The sequence below is a fragment of the Heterocephalus glaber genome, unplaced genomic scaffold, assembly GCF_053883595.1.
Source record: "Heterocephalus glaber isolate CG9 unplaced genomic scaffold, H.glaber_assembly_v1.0 deba00001532, whole genome shotgun sequence".
Taxonomy (NCBI): Eukaryota; Metazoa; Chordata; class Mammalia; order Rodentia; family Bathyergidae; genus Heterocephalus; species Heterocephalus glaber.
Window position 1 is genome coordinate 3,364,457 of NW_028258330.1, and position 24,499 is coordinate 3,388,955.

The window sequence follows — 24,499 nt, forward strand, 5'->3', positions numbered from 1 at the left end:
TTCTAGAATGTTTTCTTACAATAATCTCTTCCTTTTATTAGTAGTTTCATTTTGGAAATTTTTGTTCTCATTCAACATTACATTTTATTTAATCAGATTCTTGGTTCCTGTATATATTTACATGGTCCTAACAGAAGTTGAATGATTTAGAGCAGTGATTCTAGACTGGGAACAATTTGGGCAGTGTCTGGAGGTATTTTTGGTGGTCGCAGTGCAATTCTCCTGCCAGTATCTAGTGGGTGGAAGCCACAGGTGCTGAGAAACATACTGTAACACACAGGCAGCCCTCAGCAAGGAAGCATCAGGCCCCAGTAGCAGTGCTTTGGGGAAACTTTAATGCAGCGACAAATGGAATTGGCTGGGGTGGGTCTGATCTTCCTCCTTTGCTGTCCCTGTTCATGGTTTGGTAGCACAGAGGGTGAAGGGATGCAGACACAGTGACTTTGAGAGCAGTCTGCTCTTCCCTTTCATCTGACAGCTGCAGTAGCGAGCTCTTTCTTAGTCTGATGCCACTTGTTCTTTATTACAGAAAATGATGCCATTGTCCTCTGTGACTGTCCTATCAAGAGACTGGGCCAAGAGCAATGTGCAGCAGCCCCCAGTCAGTGTATAAATCCTTCACTGCTTGGCACTGTGGAAGGTTGAGTTTGTGTTCAACTTGCTCCACTTTATTTATTTATTTATTTATTTATTTATTTATTTATTTGGTACCAGGGATTGAACCCGAGACCTTGCGCCTGCAAGGCAGGAGGCAGCACCACTGAGCCAAATCCCTAGCCCCAATTTGCTCCACTTTAAATCCCAGTGTCTGGGCATATCCTACTAATCTCTTGGTAGATAATATGCAAATAAAATTATTTTGGTGATACTCTGGATTAAACCTACTACCTTCACATTGAGCTGTATCTCCAGCCCTTTTTTATTTCTTATATTTGAGACAGGATCTCACTAAGTCACTAATTTTCCCAGGCTAGGCTCAAACTAGTACCTTCTGCCTCAGCTTCCTAGAGTGTTGGGATTACAGGTATGCACCACTGCACCCAACAATTTTAATTTTCCCTTCTGGCCACAAGTTCATTACCATATCAATGATTGCTAATTTTATTTTCACTTACTGTTTCATGTTTTTGTTTCTAATCTATGTAAGTAGTCAACCCACCAAAATTGTTTTAGTCATATAAGCAAGAGAGATGTATTTCCCTTCAGACACTATTATATCTCAGTCTGATCCTTTGGGAACTCTTCATTAGACAGCAGCAGAATATGGGGAGTTACTTGTGTTTAGGGAAAGGAAATGTTTGTAGTTTGGGAGACTGGCAACTATGTTTTTATTAATGTGAATAACTGTGTGTCACACACACACACACACACACACACACACACACACACACACACACACACACACACACACACACACACACACACACACACACACACACACACACACACACACAGCCCCAGGAGGTAGTCCTGGAAGTTGTTCCTTTGTGGAAACACTTCCAGCTGTTTGCAGTTTCAGCTACCTTTCAGTTGGGACATTTATCAGTCTGTTGCCTTCATAGGCCATGAGGATGATGGAGACTGTTTTTATTTTGGGAGTATAATATTAGTAGCAGAGGATTTCCCTCCTAGAAAGGCTTTAGGTACTAATGAGAAGCCTTGCCTGGCCTGCTCTGCACCTTGCTCAGACTCTGCGGAAGAGCTCCCTGGCAGGATTGGGCTGACTTGCCTTGGGAAGCCTCAACTTTGGGAAGCTTTGAGGTGCTGAGTGGCCATGTACCTTCTGTGCTTTATAGAAGTCTGAGTTGGTATATGTATGTTGTTTAAAAGTTGGGAAATTACCCTTAATTTTGCTTATGCAACCTTGTAACAGGGGTAAATGAAACATAGAATTTTTGTTGTTGAAGAACGAACTTCACTCCATTTAATATGATTTATTAAGGAAGCCTTAAAGAGTGAGTGAAATTTCTTTGAAAAATAAATGTTTGGAAAAGTAAAGTCACTGAAGAGCTTATACACTTAGCCTAATTATGCAGACTCTTCTCTCAGTGGGAAAAGGCAGTTAAGTCATCCTTATTTGATCATTTTTCTGGTCTTCTGAATGGAGCTTTAGAAAGTTTAGTAATAATATTGTATAGTTTATACTATCAAGAAATGAGAAAGTGCTTTTAAATTTGGGGTTATTGGATGAGTGAGGCTTTTGAGACAGTAATGAATTGGTGACTGAGTTAGAATTCAGCTCTTTAAAGTGGATGAAACAGGAATTGTGTGGTGTTCAGAACAGACGATGTGTCAGGTCTAAGGTTCATCCTGCTGTTTTTTTATAACTTAGATCACTTCTTTTCTGTGGTGACTGTCAGGGAATTTTGTGTCTTGACGCTGGGGGACAGGGTGGTCACACAGCTGCTCTTCCTTAGCAAATAAGGGGCCAGCAGAGGGAGCCAGAGTACTGTCACAGAGGAACCTTGTCAGAATGTGTGTAGCTTTTGTCTATTTATGTATCCAAGTACGAAGTACATACTTGGTGCAAAGAATGAAAAAAGGGCCTAGAAATGTACACTTACAAATTGGGTTTAAAAGGACCGGGGATTTAGCTCAGTGGTTCTGCCGCCTGCCTCGCAAGCGCAAGGTCCCGAGTTCTATATCTGGTACCCAAAAAAAACCAAAACCAAAAACAAAAAATAAGTTGGGTTTAAATTTGGGCTAAGGATAACTGGAAATTCTCTTTCCCACCATCTCTGGCTCAGGACCCTAACCACACAACAGCACACCCAGCAAGTACTAGGGTGCCCCCTCCCACCCAGGCACCGCCACTTCCAGTTATCTCAAGGCTGAGCTTTAGTCCATCTGAAGTCCCTCCTGACAGTCTTACTAAACAAGACTTAAAAGCTGCGTGAGTCCTGTCTGTTGGGAGGTGCCAGCGAGTAGGGGCAGGCTCTTCCCCATCTGCTGTGCTGAGGACCAGTGGGGACATGGATTTCAAGGCCAAGGTGCTGGGGCTGTACTCTATCCCACCAGATGGTGATGCTCTTTATCTGTGGACAGATGCAGCCGTTGTTGGCTCAGCTCTTATTTGTTCTGCTTATGGGCCTGGAACCAACATCTACCAGTTTTGGCATCAAAAGACTAAAGCCCAGTCTTCCCACTACCCATAACAATGGGCACTGGCTAGCTATTTTTCAGAAGGTTAGAGTAGGGCTCCCTCTACTGATAATGGATTAACAAGTAGGTTCATTAACAAATAATCTCTTTCCAGAAGGTGGCAGCATCTATGTAACCAGAATAAGGAGTGAAAGAAGACTTCCAGGGGGTGGGGTGGGAGGGTGGCCCCACTGTGGAAGGAGACTGGTGAAAGGGCATGCTCTGTACTTAGGGTGTGTAGAGAAACATGCACACCTACACCTTGTATTTCTCTGTGGCTGTGCAAGAGAGGGGTGCACAGACCACTGGGAAGGATTGGGCTTGGTGAGCCTATCCCTTCTTCCTGCCTTGGCCTGTCTCTTCCTGCTCCACCCACGCTCACTTCCATCCACATCTACACTTACACTGCACTCTAGAACGTACACAAATTATATAATTTTCAGGTCTGCTAATCAGTATACTATAAAATGGAATTTTCATTTGGATAGAAAAGGCGTGGCAGCAACCCTTTGCAGAAATCCTGTGTGTTAAACTTAGAATAATCCTACATATAGCTTCTATTTTGGGGGACCCATGACTTTGGCTCCCAGCTTAGATCAAGGGGCTCCCTGTTGGCAGCAAGTCTCCACTTTTAGGGATAAGTGGAGTGCCACAGCAAGTAAGAGAATACAGGCTAAATTCTAATCAGTCTCTTCTTAGAGGGGGTAAATTTTACATATATAATCCCACCCCTCTGGGTGACTGAGGCAGGAGGATCTCAAATTTAAGCTCAGCCTGGGCAACTTAGTCTTTTTACTTTAGTTTCAAAGTTTAAAAAAAAAAGCTAACGGTAATAATAATAATAAAGGGCTAGGGATATAGGGTGAAAGCCCTAGGTTCAATCCCTAGTACCATAAAAAAGAAACATTGTGATTACAATTTTTGGAGGTCATGATATCATGATTATATGTGTAGAGATTTATGGCGACATCTGTGAGTGTGGCACAAGGGAGGAGCAGAGTGGCAAGGCTTACACATGGGGCCCTGTGCTTATGGGGGATGTTCTCTGACAGCATGGGCAGAGATGAGGAGGTAGGGCCAAGGCCAGCACTAGGGACAGGACAGCAGAAGGAGGAGAGCAGCAGCCACAGGCAGGTCAGAACTGCTGCGACAAGAGCACCTGGGAGCTCCCTGTGGGCACATCAGGGTGCGGGGAGCCCACGCGGCTTCATTTACTCCACGGGTGCAGGTGGGACCCTCCGGCAACAAAGGCCACATAGGGCTTACCAGAACAGTGGCACACCTTTGTTTTAGAAGGACCTATCTGGGGGCTACATGAAAAATAGATATGAGAGTAGCAAAAAGAGAGGGACCGGGACAACTTAGTAGGCCATGAAAATGAGCTGGACAAGAGGTGACACAACCTAGCAGCTGTGACGCTGGAGAGAGGGTGTTGTGATGATTCCAGGCCTTGGGAGGCTTTGAGAGATTGAACTGAACTGTACATTTTAGAAATGACCTAGGACGGAACTCGTTCTCCAGGGCAGCATAGTTTCCAATGATACTGAAATCATCTGGTGGTCTGAACTCATCTCTGTCTTACTTCATGTTTGTACTGATACACTAAAAATACCAGTGGGTCATTCTGTACTTTAATGATTAGTTCAAAATTTCAGTTGGTAATACAAGCCATCAAAGAGGGCATTAAGTGGCAGTTTATTTTGGACAGTTGTGCCTGTCTCTGTTAAAAGGAACAATGCAGTTGAAATTCCTATTTTCTCTCATCTTCTTTTATAGTATGTGTATGTTGTATGTGTGTGTGTTCTCCTCACATATAAATTAGCCATTCTTTGTATTTCCTGGATTGTTGTATCTTTCTTTCCTACATTGGCCTAAAATTTCAAATGACTTATAGCTCTCAACCATTGATTGATTGATTGATTGATTTTGGCTTTCTTCCCCTTTCCTCCCCATTCATTTTGGAAAAATAAAGTCTTAATAGAATTTAAGAGGAAAATGTATTCTTGGAGTGGAATATTAACAAATGTAGGAAATTTATGCAAATCAACATTATATTATTGCAAAAGTTTTGTGAAAAAGTATCTGAAACAATATTTTTGATCAGTTGTTTAAAGTGGTGAAGGTTTCTCAAAGTCTTGGAGTAGTCCCCCTTGTATTATGTTCATGCTCACAGAAGTGGAGGAGAATCCACAGTCAGAGAACACACCTGCAGCAGAACCAACCCAGCTCACGATGGGGCAGCAGCAGGTCCTCCAGAGCAGCAGCACCTCTGACATCCCCGAGCCGAGGATCCCAGAAGCATCTCAGGGTACCAGGGTCTTCACTTGCTAAGGCGAAGCTATGGGGTGGGGGCTGCAGATGAGATTGCATTCTACGTTAATTCTATACAGATTTATTTCAAGGGAATTATTTTTTAATTTGGTTACAAGGATGTGACTGCTATCAGTGAAATGTTTTCAGTATTTAATGTAAGTATCTAAATTGTATGTGTGTGTGTGTGTGTGTGTGTGTGTGTGTGTGTTTGAGCACATGTGGTTTTTTTCTTCAAGTTTGTGGTGGTTTAGGACTAGAAAGGAGCCAGGTGGCTGGAGTAGGAGGAAGGCGGACAATGTTCCCAAAAAGGTAAGAGGGAGCAGCAAATGAGGTAGAAGGTAAGGAAGCAGTGTGAGGGAAATAAGAACAGGCTGTGAGGTGAACCATAGAAGTTGAAAAGGAGAATGGAAAGCTGACCAGACTTGTAAAAAAGTTTTTAACAGCTTGCAGACTCTGCTAAGGTTGAAAATAATTTTTTGGTGGGGGCACACCCTTGCACTCAGGGCATTGCACATGCTAAGCAAGAGCTTTACCACCGAGCTACATCCCCAGGCCTTGTTATTTTTTTATTTTCTGTTTTAAGACAGAGACTCGCTAAGTTGCCCAAGCTGGCCGTGGAACTTTCAATCCTCCTGCCTCAGCCACCCATGTAGCTGGGATTACAGGCATGCACCACAGCACCAGGCAAAAACAAACACAACTTTTAATAGTATTTACAGCTTCTGCAACAAATTTCAGCAACAACAGAGTTTGGAAAGCCAAGAGGCAGATGGTAAATAGTGAGCAAATAGTGTATTTTACAGTGAGACCATGTGTTAACAGTGTGTCTACTATCACATGTACTTACCATTCCATTTCAGGGTCAGGAGTTAATTGAGAAATAAGCCTACCTTATTTACTGGCAAGTTATCTCATATTTCTTAGTATCAAGGTCATGTTGGTCCGTTAATAGAGCAGTGAAGTTTTCTTTCTTAGAAATCTTCTTGAAATAAGAAAATACAATAAAAGAATCACCTGAGAAAATATATTACCTGAAAGATACTCTACCCTTACTACTCTTTTATAAGATTATTACTATTATTAGGGCAGGGACTTAGCTCAGTGGTGGGGTGCTTGCTATATTTATATATATTTGTTTTCCTATTTTTACCTTATGATGCATTCCTTCTGTCAATTTTTTTTTCCTCAAATCCCTAGGTCAAAAGGTAGAGTTTGCACAAAATTTGACTTCTTCAGAACCCAAGCCTAGTCAAGAGAATACAGGCCAGGTGAAGAGAGAACATGAAGGAATAACAGTAAGATTTTTAAACGTTATCCATTTGTCATTAAAAAAACCAAATAACTGCATAATAAATGAATTTACTGGTGGCAACAATATTTAAACATTTTCTTTCTCTATTTAGGTGGATCATAGGCCCATAGGTTTTGTTTGCTTTCTATATAGAACTAAAGTCATGCTGTAAACATAAAAGATTAATATTAAGTGGAATTCACTACTTGGTGTCTGTGTAGTGCTGCATATTTGTTCAAGCCAGTTTCCTTGCCTGTAAAACTTGTGTTTCAGATTCCCCATTCTGACATTGATTCAGGTAGTATCTTCCACTAGATATGAGTTACTAGATGAGTGAACATTCAGAAAGAGCTCTTGTAGTTAATTTTTGTTAAAAATAGTGTTTGTTTAAAACAAATGAAAAGAAGAAAATTAAAACTTACCATAATTCATTTATGCAGATAACCCCTCTTCATTTGTATAAAATGTATTATGTATTTATAGAAAACTTAGATATCAAATAAGGATACAGAATAACAAGGGAAGGTCTCCCTTGAAAGATAACCAACATTAAGTTTTTTGTTTCTTTATGTTTATAAAAGCATATACCAGTTTCCCTATGTATATTCTGTTTTTCAACAATAAAGTAAATACCCACAAACCTGTCACTCAGCTTAAGAGCCAGAATATTTCTGATGTTGTTTCTTTGGCCTCTAAGTTCCTTCCTTGACCTCTCCCCTGCCACCTCCCCGCAGAGAGTGGCATTACCTTGGCTGTATATGTGCCAGTCCCTTGTTTTGCTCTAGATTTTATTATTTTTGCATCTCCAAACAATGTTCTTTTTCTGCCTTCTTTTGCACTTTTTAGGAAAGTGTTCTATGCTAGTACTTTTGAGGTGTTCCACTGTGCCATGCAGCAGTAACTCATCATGTTTTCTCTGATGTGTGATACTCCACTGTGAATATGGGGGTTCCATTTATCTTTCCATTCTTTTATTGATAGGCAAATTTGTGTCTCAAGATCTACATGTCTAAGGTTTTTTCTAGGTTGGCTGCCTAGTATTGGGATTAGTGAATCATACAATAAAAGAACGTTCTTCCTTGCAAGATGATACCTATTTTCCAAAATGGTTGGGCTGCTTACATTTCTGCCAGTGATTTATAGAGTTGCCATTCATCCACATTCTTACCAACACTTTCTGTTGTCAGATTTTTAATTTGTATGGGTCAAGTAGCTGAAAATTATGATCTCTTGCTTGCTTTTCTCAGGTTACTAAGTGGGCATAGTATCTGTCCTTGTTGACTGGTTATTTGTGTTTCATCTGTTGAATACCTACTGATGCTGTTTGTTGTTTACCTGCTGATCTGTCTTTTTCTTTTTAATTTGTTCTAGTTCTTTGTGGTTGGAATGGTGATTCTGTCTTAGTTATGTTTGTAGCAAATATCTTCCAGTGCATAGCTTATATTTTCATTCTTTCTGTGGTGTCTTTAATTAACAGAAGTTCTTCATTTTGATATTCTCTATTAGCATTTTTATGGTTAGAGGCTTAATGGGATTTTTAAAAATTTCAACTACTCAGGGCTCAAAATATTACCTTGAATTTATTCTACAAGTGTTTCCATTTAGCTCTGTATATTTAAGTCTTTCATCTACCTGAAACTGATTTTTGTTTGTGGAGGGAGATAAGAGTCCAATCTCATTTTCCTCCCATAGGTAACTGCTTTCCCAGGTTTTATTTATTGAAATTGTTTTTCATTTATTGATCTCTCTCTCTCTCATGTGTGCTATTCTCTGATGTATAAGCCTTCATTTTGGTACTTCTTGCCTTGATTTATTGGTCATTTATCTCTCTGAACAGTCCCTAGCCTCTTAATTACTACAGTTCTCCCACTTCTTTCTCTCTTCCTGTTTCCTTCTGATGGAACCTTTTTTCCTACTGCTTTTTGTCTTTCATTGACAGAGGTTGACAAGAAGCCTCCATCCACCTCTCTCTCTAGTTGTTGTTTCTTGCTGTTCTTTGTCCTTGTACAGCACTTACTTAGCAGCAGGTTCCTTTTGGTTTATTCATTTGCCCTCTTTGGTATATGCTGTGTGTCACCTGCCTGTGGATGCTTGTCTCTGTCACTTTGGAAACACCCTTGGCAACATTTCTTCAAAAATCACCACTTTTAAATTTTTCTCTTCTCTTTCCTTTTTGCTTCAAAGTTCATTATTTTTGAGTATATTTTGTAATTTGTGTTCTCTTTAGAGTCTCATCTTGTATTTCTTTAAAATGTTTCAATTTGCATCTCTAAATTATTTATCTGCCTATCTGAAATCCTTTGGGGATCCCTATCTGGTATTTGCTGTTTCTGACTCTTAAGCCTGCTGACCTACTTCTTTGGAGTTTGTGAATTCCTAGCTGGCTGGCTTAATCTGCAGAAAACCTGAGTGTCTAAATTGGGGGAGATTTACCAGGACCGCTTATGTATTTGTGTCTCCTGTGAGTCAGAGAGGTCTGTTTTAATCCTGGCGTCTTTGGCCTTTTGCCACTGGCAGTGGTCATTCAGGATTTCCCCACGATAGCTCCAATTCCTTGCCCTACTTTCTGTCCACTTTTGGGGGGGCTCATGGATCTTTCAAAGGTTTACTTCCAGTGAGCCCTAACATGCAACCAAAATTTTTATGTAGGATCTAGTTTGATAGTTGGAGTGTTTTGTGTCATGTGACCTGAAGCTAAAGAGCTACATTCTACTCTGCAGTTGAGAAAATATCCTGGGAATATTTCTGCATCCTTCTTGAAGCGTGTGTTAAAATGTTTCATATAGTCTCCTAAATATTTATTTGTGTCCTGCTTCTCTTTAGCTTAGTAATTATTCTGTCTTTTAATGACACATCTTGGTCCTCCCTTTTCATTTGTTCAATATTGATTCTTTTAATTGGTTTATTGAATTACAGGGTTGTTTTTTTGTTTTGTTTTGTTTTGCTTTTGACTTTAATGTACTCTCTAATGAAGGATCTTAAATTTGCATCTTCATTCCTGGCATTATTCTCTACCTTACCAGGCCTGGATATTTGTTGCCCATTTAGAGCACATTCTTTTTGGATATTCAGTCTAAAATAAAAATTAAAATATCAGAAACTTCTCAGGTTCTTCTCTTCATTCTTTCCTTCCTCCCTTTCTTCCTTCTTTTTCCCTTTCCCTATTTGTCATGGTCATTCTCTTTGTCCTCTGGATTTATGCTCTTCTGTCATTTAATTTTTTTCACTCCATGTTCACCTGATTATAACCTCTAGCCTGTCATTCTGCAGCTTTTCTCTTATTTCTCTTCACCTTTTCCACCATCAGACGCCTTACCTCCCTCTTTCCTGAATCCTCATGAGATTCCATAGCAATTTTCTTCTTTACCCACATCTGTCCCACAGGTAACGACTAGCCTTTACTAGTTATGATTTTTTTTTTTTTTTGGTACCGGGGATCGAACTCGGGTCCTTGCGCTTGCACAGCAAGCAGCGAAACCACTGAGCTAAATTCCTGGCCCTACTAGTTATGATTTTAACTGAGCTGTTGTGTGGAACACATAGCTGCTCATTTGTCAATATTAGGTCAAAAGTCCTAAATCTCATGTCGAAGGTCTACCAGCAGTTGCCTCTTTTGGAAGGTCCGAGTTCCTTCTTGTCTTTTTGCTTCTGAACCTGGCTGCCCTGCATGGCCTGCTGCAATCTGCTGCTTTTCCTGCACGTAGAACTTGCTGATTGCCACTCTGCTTCCTGCCTTGAGTCCCCTCCTGCTCTCCCTCTGCCACTTCATGTCTATTGCCTCCTTGAACAGCTCTCCTGTAACTGTCAACTAATTAAGGTAATGCTTTCTTTTGCATACTTTTCAGAGAAAATTTATTCACATATTTTGCTTATGTACATTGTAATTTTATATAATTTGTGTACATTTTGTCTTTCCAAGCAAATTGAGGGTGTTTTAGAGGATGCAGATTGCCTCCCAATTTCTCGGTCTTTGGTGTTTAGCAGAAGTGAAGCAGTGTTAAGTGTTAAGCCATGTGTAGCACATTTAACCAGGAAGATACTGTGTGGGCCTTGGGCAGCCTGGGTGGGGCCTGCGCTTTCCCTGCCCATGTGCTCTGGGGGTAGCTTAGATCTGATGGAGAATTATGTTCATACCACATGTCTACTTGACCAGGGGAACAAACAGAACTTTAAAATAAATTACTACCATATAATTTGGCATTCTTTCTAGAAGATCCATTTAGTTGGATGTCAGTGGACAAAGTAGAGGATATAAATTAAAGTTTCAGATCTTGAGTATTTTATAATTCAATTTTAGTAATTTGTAAACACATATCCTTCAAATGGAAAACATCATTAAATGTTATGTTCCCATTATTATTGTTTCTTTTCATTTAGAAACGTGGGCTAGAAATTTTACAGTCTTTAAAAATGTTAACTTTCCTGTAATAAATGCAATTATTTCTTTTTGTCTGAAGATCTTAGTTCGAAGAAGTAGCAGCCCTGCTGAGTTGGATCTGCAGGATGATTTGCAGCAGACACAAGGAAAATGTAGGGAAAGACAGAAGAGTAAGTTCCAGGAAATGTGGTTTGTGATCATCCAACTCTATGTTCCTGATATGTTTTGCTTCCTTTTTACTTTCTAATTCGCGTGATATCAGTTAGAGAGACATGGCTGTGAAATAGAATGTCTTTCTTCCTGGAACCCAGGCTCATGTAAAGTTAATCCAGTTAATATAACTGTTCTAGGCAGTTGCCTGCACCTGAGATGCCTGTCTTTCTACCCTTGGGCCTTTCTTTAGGTTGGAGGCACAGAGGGGCTTAGGGCCTGGTTAAGCAGACAGACACAGAAGAGAAAATTATTGCCCCAGAAAGTTCCTACAGGCCAGGAACACAAAGCTAAGGAAGTGCCTTCAAGTCGGTGGGATAAATTTGTTAAAATGAAATGTCATTGGAATCCTGGAGCAGATTATCGTATACCATCTACTATATTCCTGAAGTCAGGTGCAGGCTTCCTCCTTCTCAGGGTAGCCTGGTTGCTCCTGCAAATCCGGGAGGCTTCTGGGGTGCAGAGGGTCCCCCTTGTGCTCTGCCTTCCCTCTGTGCTTTAGAGCTCTGTGGAAGGGGCATTTCGAGACCTACTGAGTGAATGGAGGGCAGCAGATCAGAAAGCAGGGCTGGGGGCTGTGGGCAGCAGGCTCAGGAAACAGGCAGAAGGTGGGCAGACATGTAACACATAGTCAGGAAGTGGATGGGGGACTCCCAGGAATGGGAGCTTTGTTTTGTGTCAGACTAAACATCCATAGAAGTCTTAGTAGCTCAGCGTGGTTATATTAGGACAAATTAGAACATTGTAGTGTTTAAAGGAAAGAATTTCTATTATAGAAAATCTGTTGTAGCAGGAAACCTCTTGCCCAAATGACCTTAGATGACTCGCTGTGGGTTTACTGTGCATCTACTAAGCAGGTTTGAAGCATGCGGCATCTTTCAACTCTTTTGCCAACAGAATAAATTGGCACTTGTGGTGGAACTGGTTATCTGCATTTTTCCACTCACCTACATTCTGTAGTGACTCAGTGTCAGCAGAAAACTTGGGGGCATGCTATAATCTTTGGGTTGTGGGAGGTAACTGAGTGAAGACACTATGAATAGAACCCCCCTCAAATAATGTGTGGAGTGGGGAGTCACTCATGCCCTCAGTGTCCTGTACATGGAAGACTAATTTTTGATCAAGTCCCACCAGGATGCCACTTATACCCTATCTGGTTCTGCAGGTTCTGCCTCAGCCCTCAGCCACCCCTCCTGTGCCAGCTGTTGGTGTTCAGCTACTTGCTCTCCGTAACTGACCTACTGGCCTCCAGCTGGCTGGTGTCAAACTATGGTCCTTCTCCTATGCCAGGTGAAAGTGCCAGCGGCGACACAGCTCTGGGCTATAACAGTGAAGCCGAGCTGTTGGTGACCCCATGGCAGGCGTGTGAGGAGGACCCCGACCTGAGCACACCCACAGATGCTGTGGCTGACTCTGATGCACGGCAGTGGTTACAGCTGAGTCCCACTGATACCTCAAACCTAACAGGTACCGAGTGTTTGGAAAGAGGCACCAGTGTTTGCAGCTGGGAGATCCCAGAGTTCTGACTCGGAGAACTCTAGGGATCCCTTAGCACAGTGCTGATGGGTGCTGCTGCCAACCACCTGCTCTCTGTCTTGAGTTCTTGAGGTCCTGTGTGGATAGGGCTCTGAAACGGGCCAAGTACAGAAGGCAGCCAGCCATGCTGGTAACCACGGCCCACCAAGGGAGGGGTGATGTATTTGTGCCATGCATCTGCTGTCCCTTTTGCTCTACTCTGCAAACCGAATGATTTTTCCAACTTAGTCATACACACATCATAAATCCAGAATCCATCAAGGAGTTTGGATACCTTATTAATTAATATTTTTAAATTTTTTATTATAAAGTGTTGGGCACATAAAAATAAATTGTGGCATATATATAGGTTATAGGTCACAGCAATAAAATGTAACAGTGACCATGCCCTGATTTAAGCAGGACAGTACTCAGTCCAGTGAGGCTCCCTGAGGCCTTCTCAAGCAGCTTCCTTTCCCCAGCATCCTTGGCACATCCCCATGTTTGTGTTTAAAGTAATGCCCTTGATTTTTCTCTGACTTTTCCATATATGTCTTTGTCCTCAAACAGCATATCATTTAGTTTTGCTGCTTTAAAAAAATATATCATACTCTATACTTTTTGTACCTTTTCCCTTGAGTATTGTATTTGTTAAGATTTATGCTTGTCCAGGCATGGTGGTGCATGCCTGTAATTCCAGCATTTGGGAGGTTGAGGCAGGAGGATCACTGCAAGTTCGAGACCAGCCTGGGCTAGATAATGAGTTCAAGGACAACCTGAACTACATAGCAAGACCCTGTATCCAAAAAAAAAGAGTTCATGTTTGGACGACCCAGCAAACTTTCTTAGTCTTCACTCAGGCTCTGGCAAGGGCCTGCTGAATGGCCTTAGCTGGTCAACCTCTGTCCTTCACTGTCTTAGTCTATACTGGTGAAAACAGGACTTATCTCCTAAGGTCCTTGGAGGAGTGGATGAGTGGACATGTGTGTGTGGTGCACAGGACAGTGGGCAAACCCATGTATACACACACTCATGCACACACACTCAGGTCCCTCATGTGGGACAGGGCTGATGAGAATGAGGACAGCACAGTGGAGCTTAGGTTTATTTTTCTGTGTTGTGACAAGTGGAAAAACCCAGGTGGGGCAGCCTGGGAGGGCTATGACCACCTGGGCCTGGTCTGCCACTTTCACTCTCATCAGATATCTTGTATGAAAGCAGCAACAAACCAGAAAGCACATAAGTAAAAAGTGTTACTAAAATGCTAAAAACCAGTTTAAAATTATAAATAAAGGTAGCAGTTTTACCTCAAATGGATTTTTTAAAACCAAGCAAACTTTGTTTTTCACTGTGATGTAAAATTTAACCAAAATCTTCGAAATTTTTATAAATTCTTGATGGTGTGACATTAAAGCTTCAAAAAATTAACCTATACAATGATGTTGGATAAAATTCTTTATAGAAAATGATTTTGACTAGTATTGCTATCAATTTATATGGGATTTAGCAATTTACAAAGAACTTTGAAGTACCCTCTTTGATTCTGTGTGGTAGGAAGGCCAAGTCTTAATGTTTCTGTTTTAGCAATGGGGATATAGAGACCTAGAGAAATGATGTCATTGCTCTAGAAAATAAGTGCCAGAGTTGGAACTGGCTTCCAAGGTGTTTTGATTCCAAGTGCAGTGCTACATCTATTCTTTCCACTACATTGTGGTTAAAATTACAACTGTACCGCCCTTTGAATTACTTGAGAATTAATAATACATTCGTGGAATAAACGGCTTCTTTAAGTCCAGTATACAGACTACCCAAGAGAAACGCATCATTGTGATCCAACACTGAATCTTCAACAAGTTGGATGCAGTTAAGCATGAACTAGGTTTAATTATTTTTATTGAAAGGAAAGAAAATTGGGTGATTACTTCTTTTGTCTGTCTTTGGAGGAGATTATGTTTGACTCCATTTCAGAGAGAGAGAATGCATTGGACAGCTCAGTTTAATACACTTGTGTGAGTAACTCAGTATGGTGTACTCAATGTTGTGATTAAGTCCTCCAAATACTTAGTTCTTCTTTGAAATACTAACGTAGCAAATCAGTACACTCAGTTCAATAGTTCAGCTTGTCATCTGTGAAAAGGACAAACTGTAATATGATAAGGTTTAAGGATTATCACAGTTCTGAATTTAACTTTCTGTTCTTAAGGGAATGATTTCTTCGTAACTGAATAAAATAAAACTCCTGTCAGCCTGATCTTTAGGATGTACAAAGAGTGATCAATTAGAATATATCACCATTTCTCATTGAATAATCCTACCAATTATCAAATGTTTAGAATAATAAACTTTCTAAAATCTTTATTTTCTTCATTGCTAGCTAGCTAACAGTCTACTTTTATATTAGTTTGCTTATTTAAATCATGTCATGTTTGCTGAAAATAATAGTTAAGTTTATTGTGCATTGTTTTAAATGCTGCTGGGATTTGTTTTAATCAGATATGTTAAGGATTTCAGACACGAAAGTCATGAAGAAGAAAGTTTAGACTCACAGGTCTCTGGAAGCAGGACACATGGGGAATCACCTATGTCCAACACTAGGCAGAGGGAACAAAATGTGGCCAACAAGCTTTATTGTCGCAGGAAGAGCGAGGCAAGGTAGGATCAGCCCATTTAGGGTTGTTGGTGGAGGTAATTTCAGTGGGCTTCAGCACAGGGGCTGGGTGTCCCTAGTTCTCCTGTACCTGGGTCTGGGGTGATAATGTGGGACTATGTTGACTTGATGTATATTAGAGCTAGATAAAGGACATAGGTGGTGGGTGTGTGGGATGACTAGCTAGTTTACATATAAAAATCACGCTTCCTGGAAGGTGTTGCTATCCTTAAGAATTTGCTAGCCCTAAAAAGGGTAGTTCATCCCCAATCAGCTCAATGCTAGACCATTAAGAGTACTGCAGATAAGGAAACATAGATCATGCATACATGAACTAAGTTCTGTTGAGGTAGTGATTTGGGAGTGAGGAATATTTATGACCTACAGCAATGAATCAGTATTACCACTGACCTCATCCCATATTTAGCAAATAAGCTAACCTTATGATCCAGAAATACTGATTTAAAGGCTATTTGAAGTAAAAGATGAGTATAGGTCATAGCCACTATTGTCTTAAGAGATTACAAGGAGAACAGAAGACAAGACATTTATCTTAATGGTCACACACAATGTGACCACAGGTGTGGATATGATAGAAATGGCTTTCCAGATCTGGCAAGGAAAGAATGTTCTATTTAACAAATCCCTGTGGAACTAGTGTTTAGCCATATGGAGGAAACTAAATAGAATCCCTACCTCACACATTCAGTCAATTCTAGTGGAATAAAATTGTTAAATATGAAAAGAAACGTTTAAAAACGTTGGAAGAAGATATCTTCTTTAAAAAGTCTATGATCTTGGGGGTAGGTGGTATTTTCTTGAGAAGAAAACAATAACCAAACAAAACCAACCACAAAGAAAGTGTCAATAATTCAACCTCAGCAAAATCCAAGAAACTCTAAGAATTCCATGGCTTAGTAAAACCCCAGCGGGGAAAAACCAGCTTTGGTGCTCTTGGTTCTGCAGGTTCTAATCAGCTCAGTGATGAGTTTTAAGGCAAGGTTGGTAAGGGATGTTACTATGCATCCTGGTGTCCTTGGGAAGCCCAGCCCCCCCCCCCCCACCCCGGGAAATGCACTCAGAGGAGGAGGCTATCAGTGTGCTCACAGATGGATCATGGCTCCTAGCAAAGCACCTTGTAGGAGAGAACCATTCCATGAATAACTTGGATCCATGAGCAAATAGGCATTGAGCTGCAGGTTACAATTACAGTTTAATCTTTAAGGTGAATAAATATGTAAGGCTGTTTGAAAATCTTTCATTTAGTGTATTTATCACACCCTTGTACCCACACATTGTTTATAGAAATCCTCTTACCTCTGCTTATAGCTTTAGTTGTGCATCTGAGTTACATTCTCTTAGCTGCCACTAGAATTGTTTCTGTAGAAACAATTTATCAGCAACATCATCACACACTGATGGTATTTTTACCAGGTTTTATATAAAGGAAAATAACAGTACTGGCTGTAATGGCTTTGTTAACTCACTTTCTTAAATTCTTCAAAGTGACAGGGATGAGGCTGTGGAGATCAGACTGTAGTGATGACCAGCAGAAGTCCAGCCCTGGTTCTTCTGGCCCTGGAAGAAAGGGGTTCAGGTAGAGCCTCTGAGTTTGACTTTTGTGTACTTTTCAAGTCAAAAGAGAAATTCATTGTCAAAAACACAGGTTACATTTCTTCAACACTCCAAGCTTACATACTGTTGTAGCCATAGGAAATCACCACTTGATCATAAGCACCTATTTTTCCAGTGACCAAGACTTAATTCGTAGCTAAAATCTTTTCTGTATTTGGACATTCCTAAACTTTCTATTCCTGTTGTTAAATGTGTGTTTGGCGAAAGATGATGATTTGGTTTATAAGCGTTCCTACTTTAAATATTAAAAAAAACATAAATGCCTCCATAACATGTTATAATGAACCAAGAGATACTAGCCTAGCACTCTAGCTTGCTTATGAAAAAAAAATTAAATTTTGGTATTTTAGTGGCAATCATGAAATTTTCTGAATCTCTCAGATCTCCACTTTTAATTAAGTGCTCTGTCACTGAGGAGCCATCTACATGTAAAATGTCAGCAGCTGTTCTGTTACTTCTGCCACCATCAGAGTGCTTTCGGGCAAAAACATTTCAACTCATTAAAATCTTTTTCACAATAATGTTGAAGAAGCGCATACAGTCATTTCAGGAACTTCTAAAGAACTGAGAATATTTTGATAATCATCATGTTGCCTAGGATTTTTATTATTGAAGCAAGAATTTTTTTGAATGCATAGTCGTATTGAAACCAGTTTCTTTCTATGTGGGATCTGTTAGTTGCAGGTAGTAGACAAATATGGCCATGAGATACCTGGCCCACACTTGTGGAGAGCTGTTACTCCAGCAGAGCTGTGGTGTGAGTGAAATGCTGGGTGACTGTCAATCCTGGATGGCTGCTTTGTCCAGGTTGGGGTAGGCGATGAAACAGAACCCTAAGTCACCTACTCTCCTTTCCATTTTTCCCTTCTAAGAGATTAAAGACAGTGTGGCATTCTTTATGGGAAGAATGAATACCATATTGTGCTCCTTTTCCACTTGGAGGCTCATCTTTGCTCATAAGCATTCCTCAAAGCTCCAACACCTCCTGGACAGATGTTTGGGGGAGCTGCACTTAATGTGCAGAAGAAACTTTCAGGGAGGAGGCTGAGGCTTTAGGAGTCGGTCAAAGAATGCAGAAGGCCCCAGTAGTCTCCTGCCCTCTGCACCACTGGCCCTTCAGGCATGGAAGCCTGCTGGGCTCCCAGTTTGCATGTGTCCCTCTTCTGGGGATGCAGTAGCGGGAGCTTTGGTGTGTTTTCTTCTTAGAAGGAACAGCCTCCCTGGAACGCCCTCCTGTAACACTCTGTGCTATCCTCACTAAATCCTGTGTCCCTGCATCCTAGCATCTTTCCATTGTTGACACAATGTGCTCCAGGCAGCCATTCCTCTGGCTCCCAGTTGCTCTTGTCCTCCCTCTCCTTGGGTTCCTCAGACCCAGAGACTTGCTGGATTGTCTTTGATGAGGCCCTAAAAATACCAACGACAGATGCAATCAAGATGGTACTTAGTGGGGATTGGTGAATACCTGGAAATCAGTCATCCTTACTTGTGGAGATGTGGGATGAGGGATAGAATAAATTGAGAATAATTATGTTAGTAGCAACCAAGTAGTGTGAGACAACAGAGAGAGGGGTACTGATAGAAGTGGGACATAATTCACTAAATTCCCTTCAAAGGCTCCAAAGCAAAGCAAAGCTGATTTAAACATAAAGCCTAAAGCAAATACAATAAACATAAACTTCAAAAAAAAAAAAAAAAAAAAAAAGGAAAAAAGACCCCTGGCTTAGTTTAGCTGTAGCTGTGTCAGCTACTCGTATAAACTTTAAAACAGGAATTGTTAGCAATAGTAGTTACTCTGAATTCCTGTGAACTTCATAGCCTGCAGATACTGAAGCAAAATTTGACAGAATTGTAAGGCCTTTTTTGGTTTTTTTTTTGGATACTGGGGATTGAACTCAGGACCTTGCGCTTTCAAGGCAGGTAGCGAAACCACTGAGCTAAATCCCCGGCCCTGTAAGGCATTATTGATAGAGAACCATCATCATAGGAGATTTTCATATCAAGTGTCATTATTTAATGATTTAAGCAGAAATAGATGTGAGTAGGATTAGAGAAACCTTACACAATACAATTAATCTCCGCTGAGTGGAGATATCCAAGATAGATAGATAGATAGATCTTTGAACTTAGCAACTAAAAAATATATATGATTTTAAAAGCACACAGACTTTTTTTTTTTTTGAGACAAGGTCTTGCTTTGTGTTCAGGCTGGCCCTGAACTCACTTTGTTGCCCAGGCTGGCCTCAAACTTGTGGTGATCCTCCTGCCTCTGCCTCCCAAGTGCTGGGATTACAGGCGTGCACCACCATGCCCAGCCCGCACATAGACTATTTTTGAAAATTGACCAGTTTGATCATCTGTTTCAACGAATGTCCATGATTTATAACTACAAACATTCAGTGAATTTGATGAAATGAACTAAGAAGAATGACAAAATATAGCAAAAGGAAAATAAATGTTTTGTGGGAAAAATATGACCCGAGATGCATATATTAGAAGAGAAAAATTTTGACCTATGTGCTCTATTAAAAAAATTAGGGGAAAGAATAACATGGAAGTTAATTTTAAAGAGACTAGTAAAACTAAGAGGATACACAAATATACTAGAAAGTAAATAAGCAAAAATAGAAGAAAACCAAACAATGGTCTAATAAAAATAGCCAAGCAAGTTTGACCAAGGAAACAGAAAGCTAGAAACTGAGCAAGAGCTCTACCACCCTAGCTGCTGCCCTCGCTCCAGAAGTCGGAGAAAGTCAGTGTGGGGTAGCTGGTCCAGAGTCCCCAATGCACAGCTAAGTACAGAGACGTTGCCTTGAAATCAAGGGAAGGAGAAGAGGTACATATTCTGAACAGGAAGGGGTCTTTTCCCTAGAATTTGAGTTCCAGAAAATTGGCCCAAAGTAATTATCTGTAGGTTCTACAAGAACATAGTGGATCTCACCAGAGCCAGGCCTACTGTGGATGAAGCTCCCATTCAGTCTTGAGCAAATAGAGCCATAGAGGTCTTTGGGGAAAGGATCTGGAATGGAGATAACATATCCAGGCCAAAGATGGCATGTGGAGGTGTGAGGATATGGCTAGCATTTAGATCTGCCTATTGTTGGCCTGGCTGAGATTGAGAAGGGAGTGAGGACAGACAGATGCCCCTCTGTGTGCACAGGGATATAAGATGAGGAAACCATACCTGGGGAATGGGATACCTGGAGTTAGGTGAAACACTTCGGAACAGAGGCATAAGTCTGTGCTAACAGCTGTAGAAATCAGCGTACAAATGTCCCTGGCCACTGATTGCATGCATCATACTGCTCAGGGTCTCATCCACTCCACAGCTTGACATATCCTTTATGGACACCATCACTTAAGCCCTAGATTATTGCTCTTTGAATTTGAAGAATCAAAATAATTTGAGCTTTCTTCATCCACCTGCTTTTCAATCCTTCTGGTACCCCTAGCCATTTCACATTTTTAAATCTTAACAACTAAAGACATACGTGTTGAGCATGATTAAATTTTATTAAAGACAAAAGCTGTGGGAAGGAAATCAAGATTGTATTTCCAGGCTTAACACACATTTCTCTCTCCTCAGACAACAGTGAGTGCCTGGTGGATGACTGTAGTATCATTGCCGGAGGGAACCTCACCGGCTGGCACCCAGATTCTGCTGCTGTGTTATGGAGAAGAATCTTGGGGATCCTTGGAGATGTGAATAACATCCAGTCGCCCAAGATCCATGCCAAAGTGTTTGGGTATCTCTATGAGCTCTGGTACAAACTAGCCAAGGTATTTCCTTTTATTTATCCATCATTTCATGTAAAAACTGGGTTGCAATTAACTATGGAACATATTCTAGAGAACAGATCAGGCATTTAGACAAAGTACATTTGTTTATCAAAGAGCAAATCATGATATTTATAGTTTGAATATTTTAATATTTCATTTTGTATAAAAGTAGTATATTAGTATAGGATACTAAAATAAGGTATTAAGTAGTTTTAAGTTATTCTCAATTAAGGTAATACTGGTAATAAGTATGTACCACAAACATACTGAAAAAATTTTAAAAGTGATACATGTTTTATTGTACAAAGTTTGCAAAATACAAAGAAAAAATTTACGTCACCATCCCATAAAAATAACTAATATTTAATACTATTTTTGTGGATAAAGATATTTTTACAAAGGTAGAATCATGGAATAGATGAAATTTCATTTTGGTTTTGGTTTTTGTACTAAACATACATTTTCCCTATGTTTTAATATATGTGCTACCGAAGCAAGCACATTCCCTGTGTTTTAAAATCTTTTCAGAAACGTGATTCATATTTGCACAGTATAACTTATTAAATCATTCCTTCTCATTTGGGGTTTAGGACCTAGTGCCTCTAGGCAGTAATATTCAAGGAAAAATAATGGCCTAGGTTTACATTTAAATATAAATCCATACAGGAAGCCAGACAGAATTCAGAAGGACAGGTGAACTCACAATAAAAGAAAAGCTTGTGTAAATATTATAGATTTTTCACTCAAGTTGTAGAAACTTAATTGGCTGTGGAAGATAATATTGAAATACCCTTGAGATAAGCGGAATGTCCCCTTCCCTGAAGTTCTGCTCTCTGTGACTTAGATCCGGGATAATCTAGCTGTAAGCCTGGATAACCAGTCCTCTCCGTCTCCTCCTATTTTGATCCCACCACTCAGAATGTTTGCATCATGGTTATTTAAGGCAAGTGGATATGTGTTTATTCCTTTATTGCAATTTCCTCTTCCTTTATGAAATTGAGTTTTAAAAAGGTAATTGCCCAAAACTGCATGTTGTGAAGACAGGCTGGTCATAGTATAGCCACTGTATGCCACATCTTCATAAACAACTCTTCTGGAAAGCTGAGAAATAAATGAAATGTCAAAATGCTCTGCATCTGGACTTGATTTAATTTGGAAACATCATCTCCTCGGCAGGCGACAACACTGCCAAATAAGTATAAGGAAGGCAAACTGCAAGCCTACAGGCTGATCTGCGCCATGATGACCAGACGCCAGGATGTCCTGCCAAATTCCGACTTCCTGGTGCACTTCTACCTCGCGATGCACCTGGGATTAACCAGTGAGGACCAGGTACTCCATGACTCCTTATTGTAATGCCTGCTGGTAAGAAACTGCACACCCCACTCTGCAGGTGTCACGGTTTGGGAAAATATTCAGAAATGTTTCATGTCTCAGTAGTTTCAGCTCTTTTACATACAGCAACCACAGTGCCCTTTCAGAACTGCAAATCAGGTCTTACTACATCTCTACTTTTTCCTCGCACTGACTTCACATTGTGCCAACTAAATTTGAAATTATTATGCTGCCTAAGTGATATTGCCAACTTCAAGACATTATGTCAACCACTCTTTGTTATTGTTTGAAGAATATGTTTCTGGACATTTAAAAATGGAAATTGTTTTAGTAGCTGTGAATTTACAAATAAAATGATGCTCTTGACATTTCTTGATGAGGGATTATTTTAATATCTTCCAAAGAAATTGAAGTTAAGTTTTGGTTAAGTAGGACGAGAGAGGATCAAGGCCTTCTACCATGGCCCCCTCTTTGTAGACTGTAGGCATCCAACCTTTTGGTTTACCTGGGCTTGAGTGGAGAGAAATTGTCTTGGGCTACATATAAAACATGCAGTATAGGTGATGCATATTAGTAACAAAACTTCCTTTATATTTTAAAAATTATTTTACGAAATAACCCAACCTCAGTTTTAATAATTAAATAAGAAAGCTTGCATGTCTGCTTCATAACAATAAATGCCTGTCTTCACAGGCATGCATGTGTAGGTAAGTTGAAATACTGTCACAGATAATCACTGTGTTTTACTTGTCAGATCTCACAAGTGCATGTAACCTCTGCTTCACATGAGTTTTGATTCCAGTGACTGTGTTTGAGGACAGGAGGCACAGTCGTTGCCTACCTAGTCCATGCTGGAATTGTACGATTGAATCATGAAAAGCATCACTAAAAATCATGTAGTAATGTTAACAGTTTATGATTTTGTGGCACCACATCACTAGCTGTTTCAGGAAGCCTATGGCCTGTCCATGCCTGATTTGGGGGTAGGATGTGGCAGCCCCTGGTTTTACTCCCTTGGGTTGTCCCCTGGCATGTGTGAGGGGAGGGATACAGACAGGGACTGCTGACTCAGCATGGGACATCAAACAGGCAATGATATGTTTGGTTTCACAGAGATCATTCTGGACTCATGGAGAGGTTGGATTTGAAACTCATGGTGGTAGTGGATACAGCAGGGATTTGGGCCTGGAGACAGATTAATTAGGAGGTGGTTAATCTAATATAGATTTTTAAAATGGTAAGAACTAAGGTGGTAGCATTGGAGATGGGAAGAGAAAAGATATAATAAATTTTAGGCCATTTCATTTTATCAATAGACCTTCTTTACTGGAGGTAATGGGACAGTTTCAGGATTTACCAATTAAATTGCCTGTACTTATCAATGAACTTGAATCATTTATTAACTGATTATTAGCTGTTTTTCTGTATTTCTTCCTTTGGATGTAGAATGCAGACAGATATTTTAATGCCCCTAGAATGCATGTAAGAGCTCATTTTTCTAATTAGCTTTTTAGTTTCTTCTGAATGTACTTAAATCTTCCCTTCCCCTTGGGCTCTATGTGAAAGTTTTTTGGTATGTTCCCTGATACATCCTTTGAGTTTTAATCTTTCAGCTTTTATCTGAGTCCTAGTCATGCTGTCTCAGGGAGTCGGCTCTGCTGTGCTCACCCTGAATTTAGCAGTGCATAGAGAACACTGTCCAGTGACTGGATATAGCTCTAGAACCTCATTGACTTCCTCAGCGATCATAGAATTAGGGACATGAGGCAGAATTATTCCTACTCCCTGCTGAACTATTGTACAACCATCCCTACAGATGAAAGCATCTCTTCCAGGATGATGTAACTCAGGTGTGCAGAAGATTAAGTAGCATAAATAGGAAAGAGTGAACTTCACAGATAATGATGCACTTACCCAGGGGAAAGGTTTACTTAGTGCTCCACTTTAAAGCAGTGTTTGCTAAGGTTTTGCAGGGGGGAAATTGAAAATAATAATCAACTATAGGATCTTCTCATTAGTAAAAGCAAATTTTAATAATATTTCTTAGAGTGAGTTTTCTAGAAAGTTACATAAATATGTATGATAGAAATATCTTTCTATTTGAGGTAAGCGGGTGTGAAAATGAAACAGTAAAATGAGTTGAAATGAGTGTATTATAGTATTTAAGAACCCAAAACTGATTTTATGGATTATTTTTAAAAAATTTGTGATTAGAAAAAGGAATTGTCAAACTATACTTAAAATCTTTTTCACA

General features: G+C 40.2%; 1 protein-coding gene across 16 annotated transcripts in view; it reads left to right on the forward strand.

Annotated features, from left to right (window-relative positions):
* Ralgapa2 (Ral GTPase activating protein catalytic subunit alpha 2) overlaps positions 1-24,499 on the forward strand; it is a 364,983-nt gene that overhangs the window by 117,244 nt on the left and 223,240 nt on the right. For 10 of the 16 annotated variants that reach the window (XR_015442045.1, XR_015442047.1, XR_015442050.1 and 7 more), the window contains 9 exons: positions 5,315-5,449; positions 5,691-5,763; positions 6,042-6,226; positions 6,652-6,749; positions 11,203-11,293; positions 12,624-12,800; positions 20,717-20,910; positions 21,755-21,853; positions 22,087-22,242. Coding sequence is in view for 8 of the 16 variants with exons in the window: in XM_087189021.1 (XP_087045147.1) it covers positions 5,315-5,449; positions 5,691-5,763; positions 6,042-6,226; positions 6,652-6,749; positions 11,203-11,293; positions 12,624-12,800; positions 20,717-20,910; positions 21,755-21,853; positions 22,087-22,242 (1,208 nt within the window). In the remaining 8 variants the exon portion in view is untranslated. Of the gene's footprint in view, positions 1-5,314; positions 5,450-5,690; positions 5,764-6,037; positions 6,227-6,651; positions 6,750-11,202; positions 11,294-12,623; positions 12,801-20,716; positions 20,911-21,754; positions 21,854-22,086; positions 22,243-24,499 lie in introns of all 16 variants that reach the window. The other 6 variants (XR_015442051.1, XR_015442052.1, XM_087189029.1 and 3 more) reach the window with 3 other exon arrangements.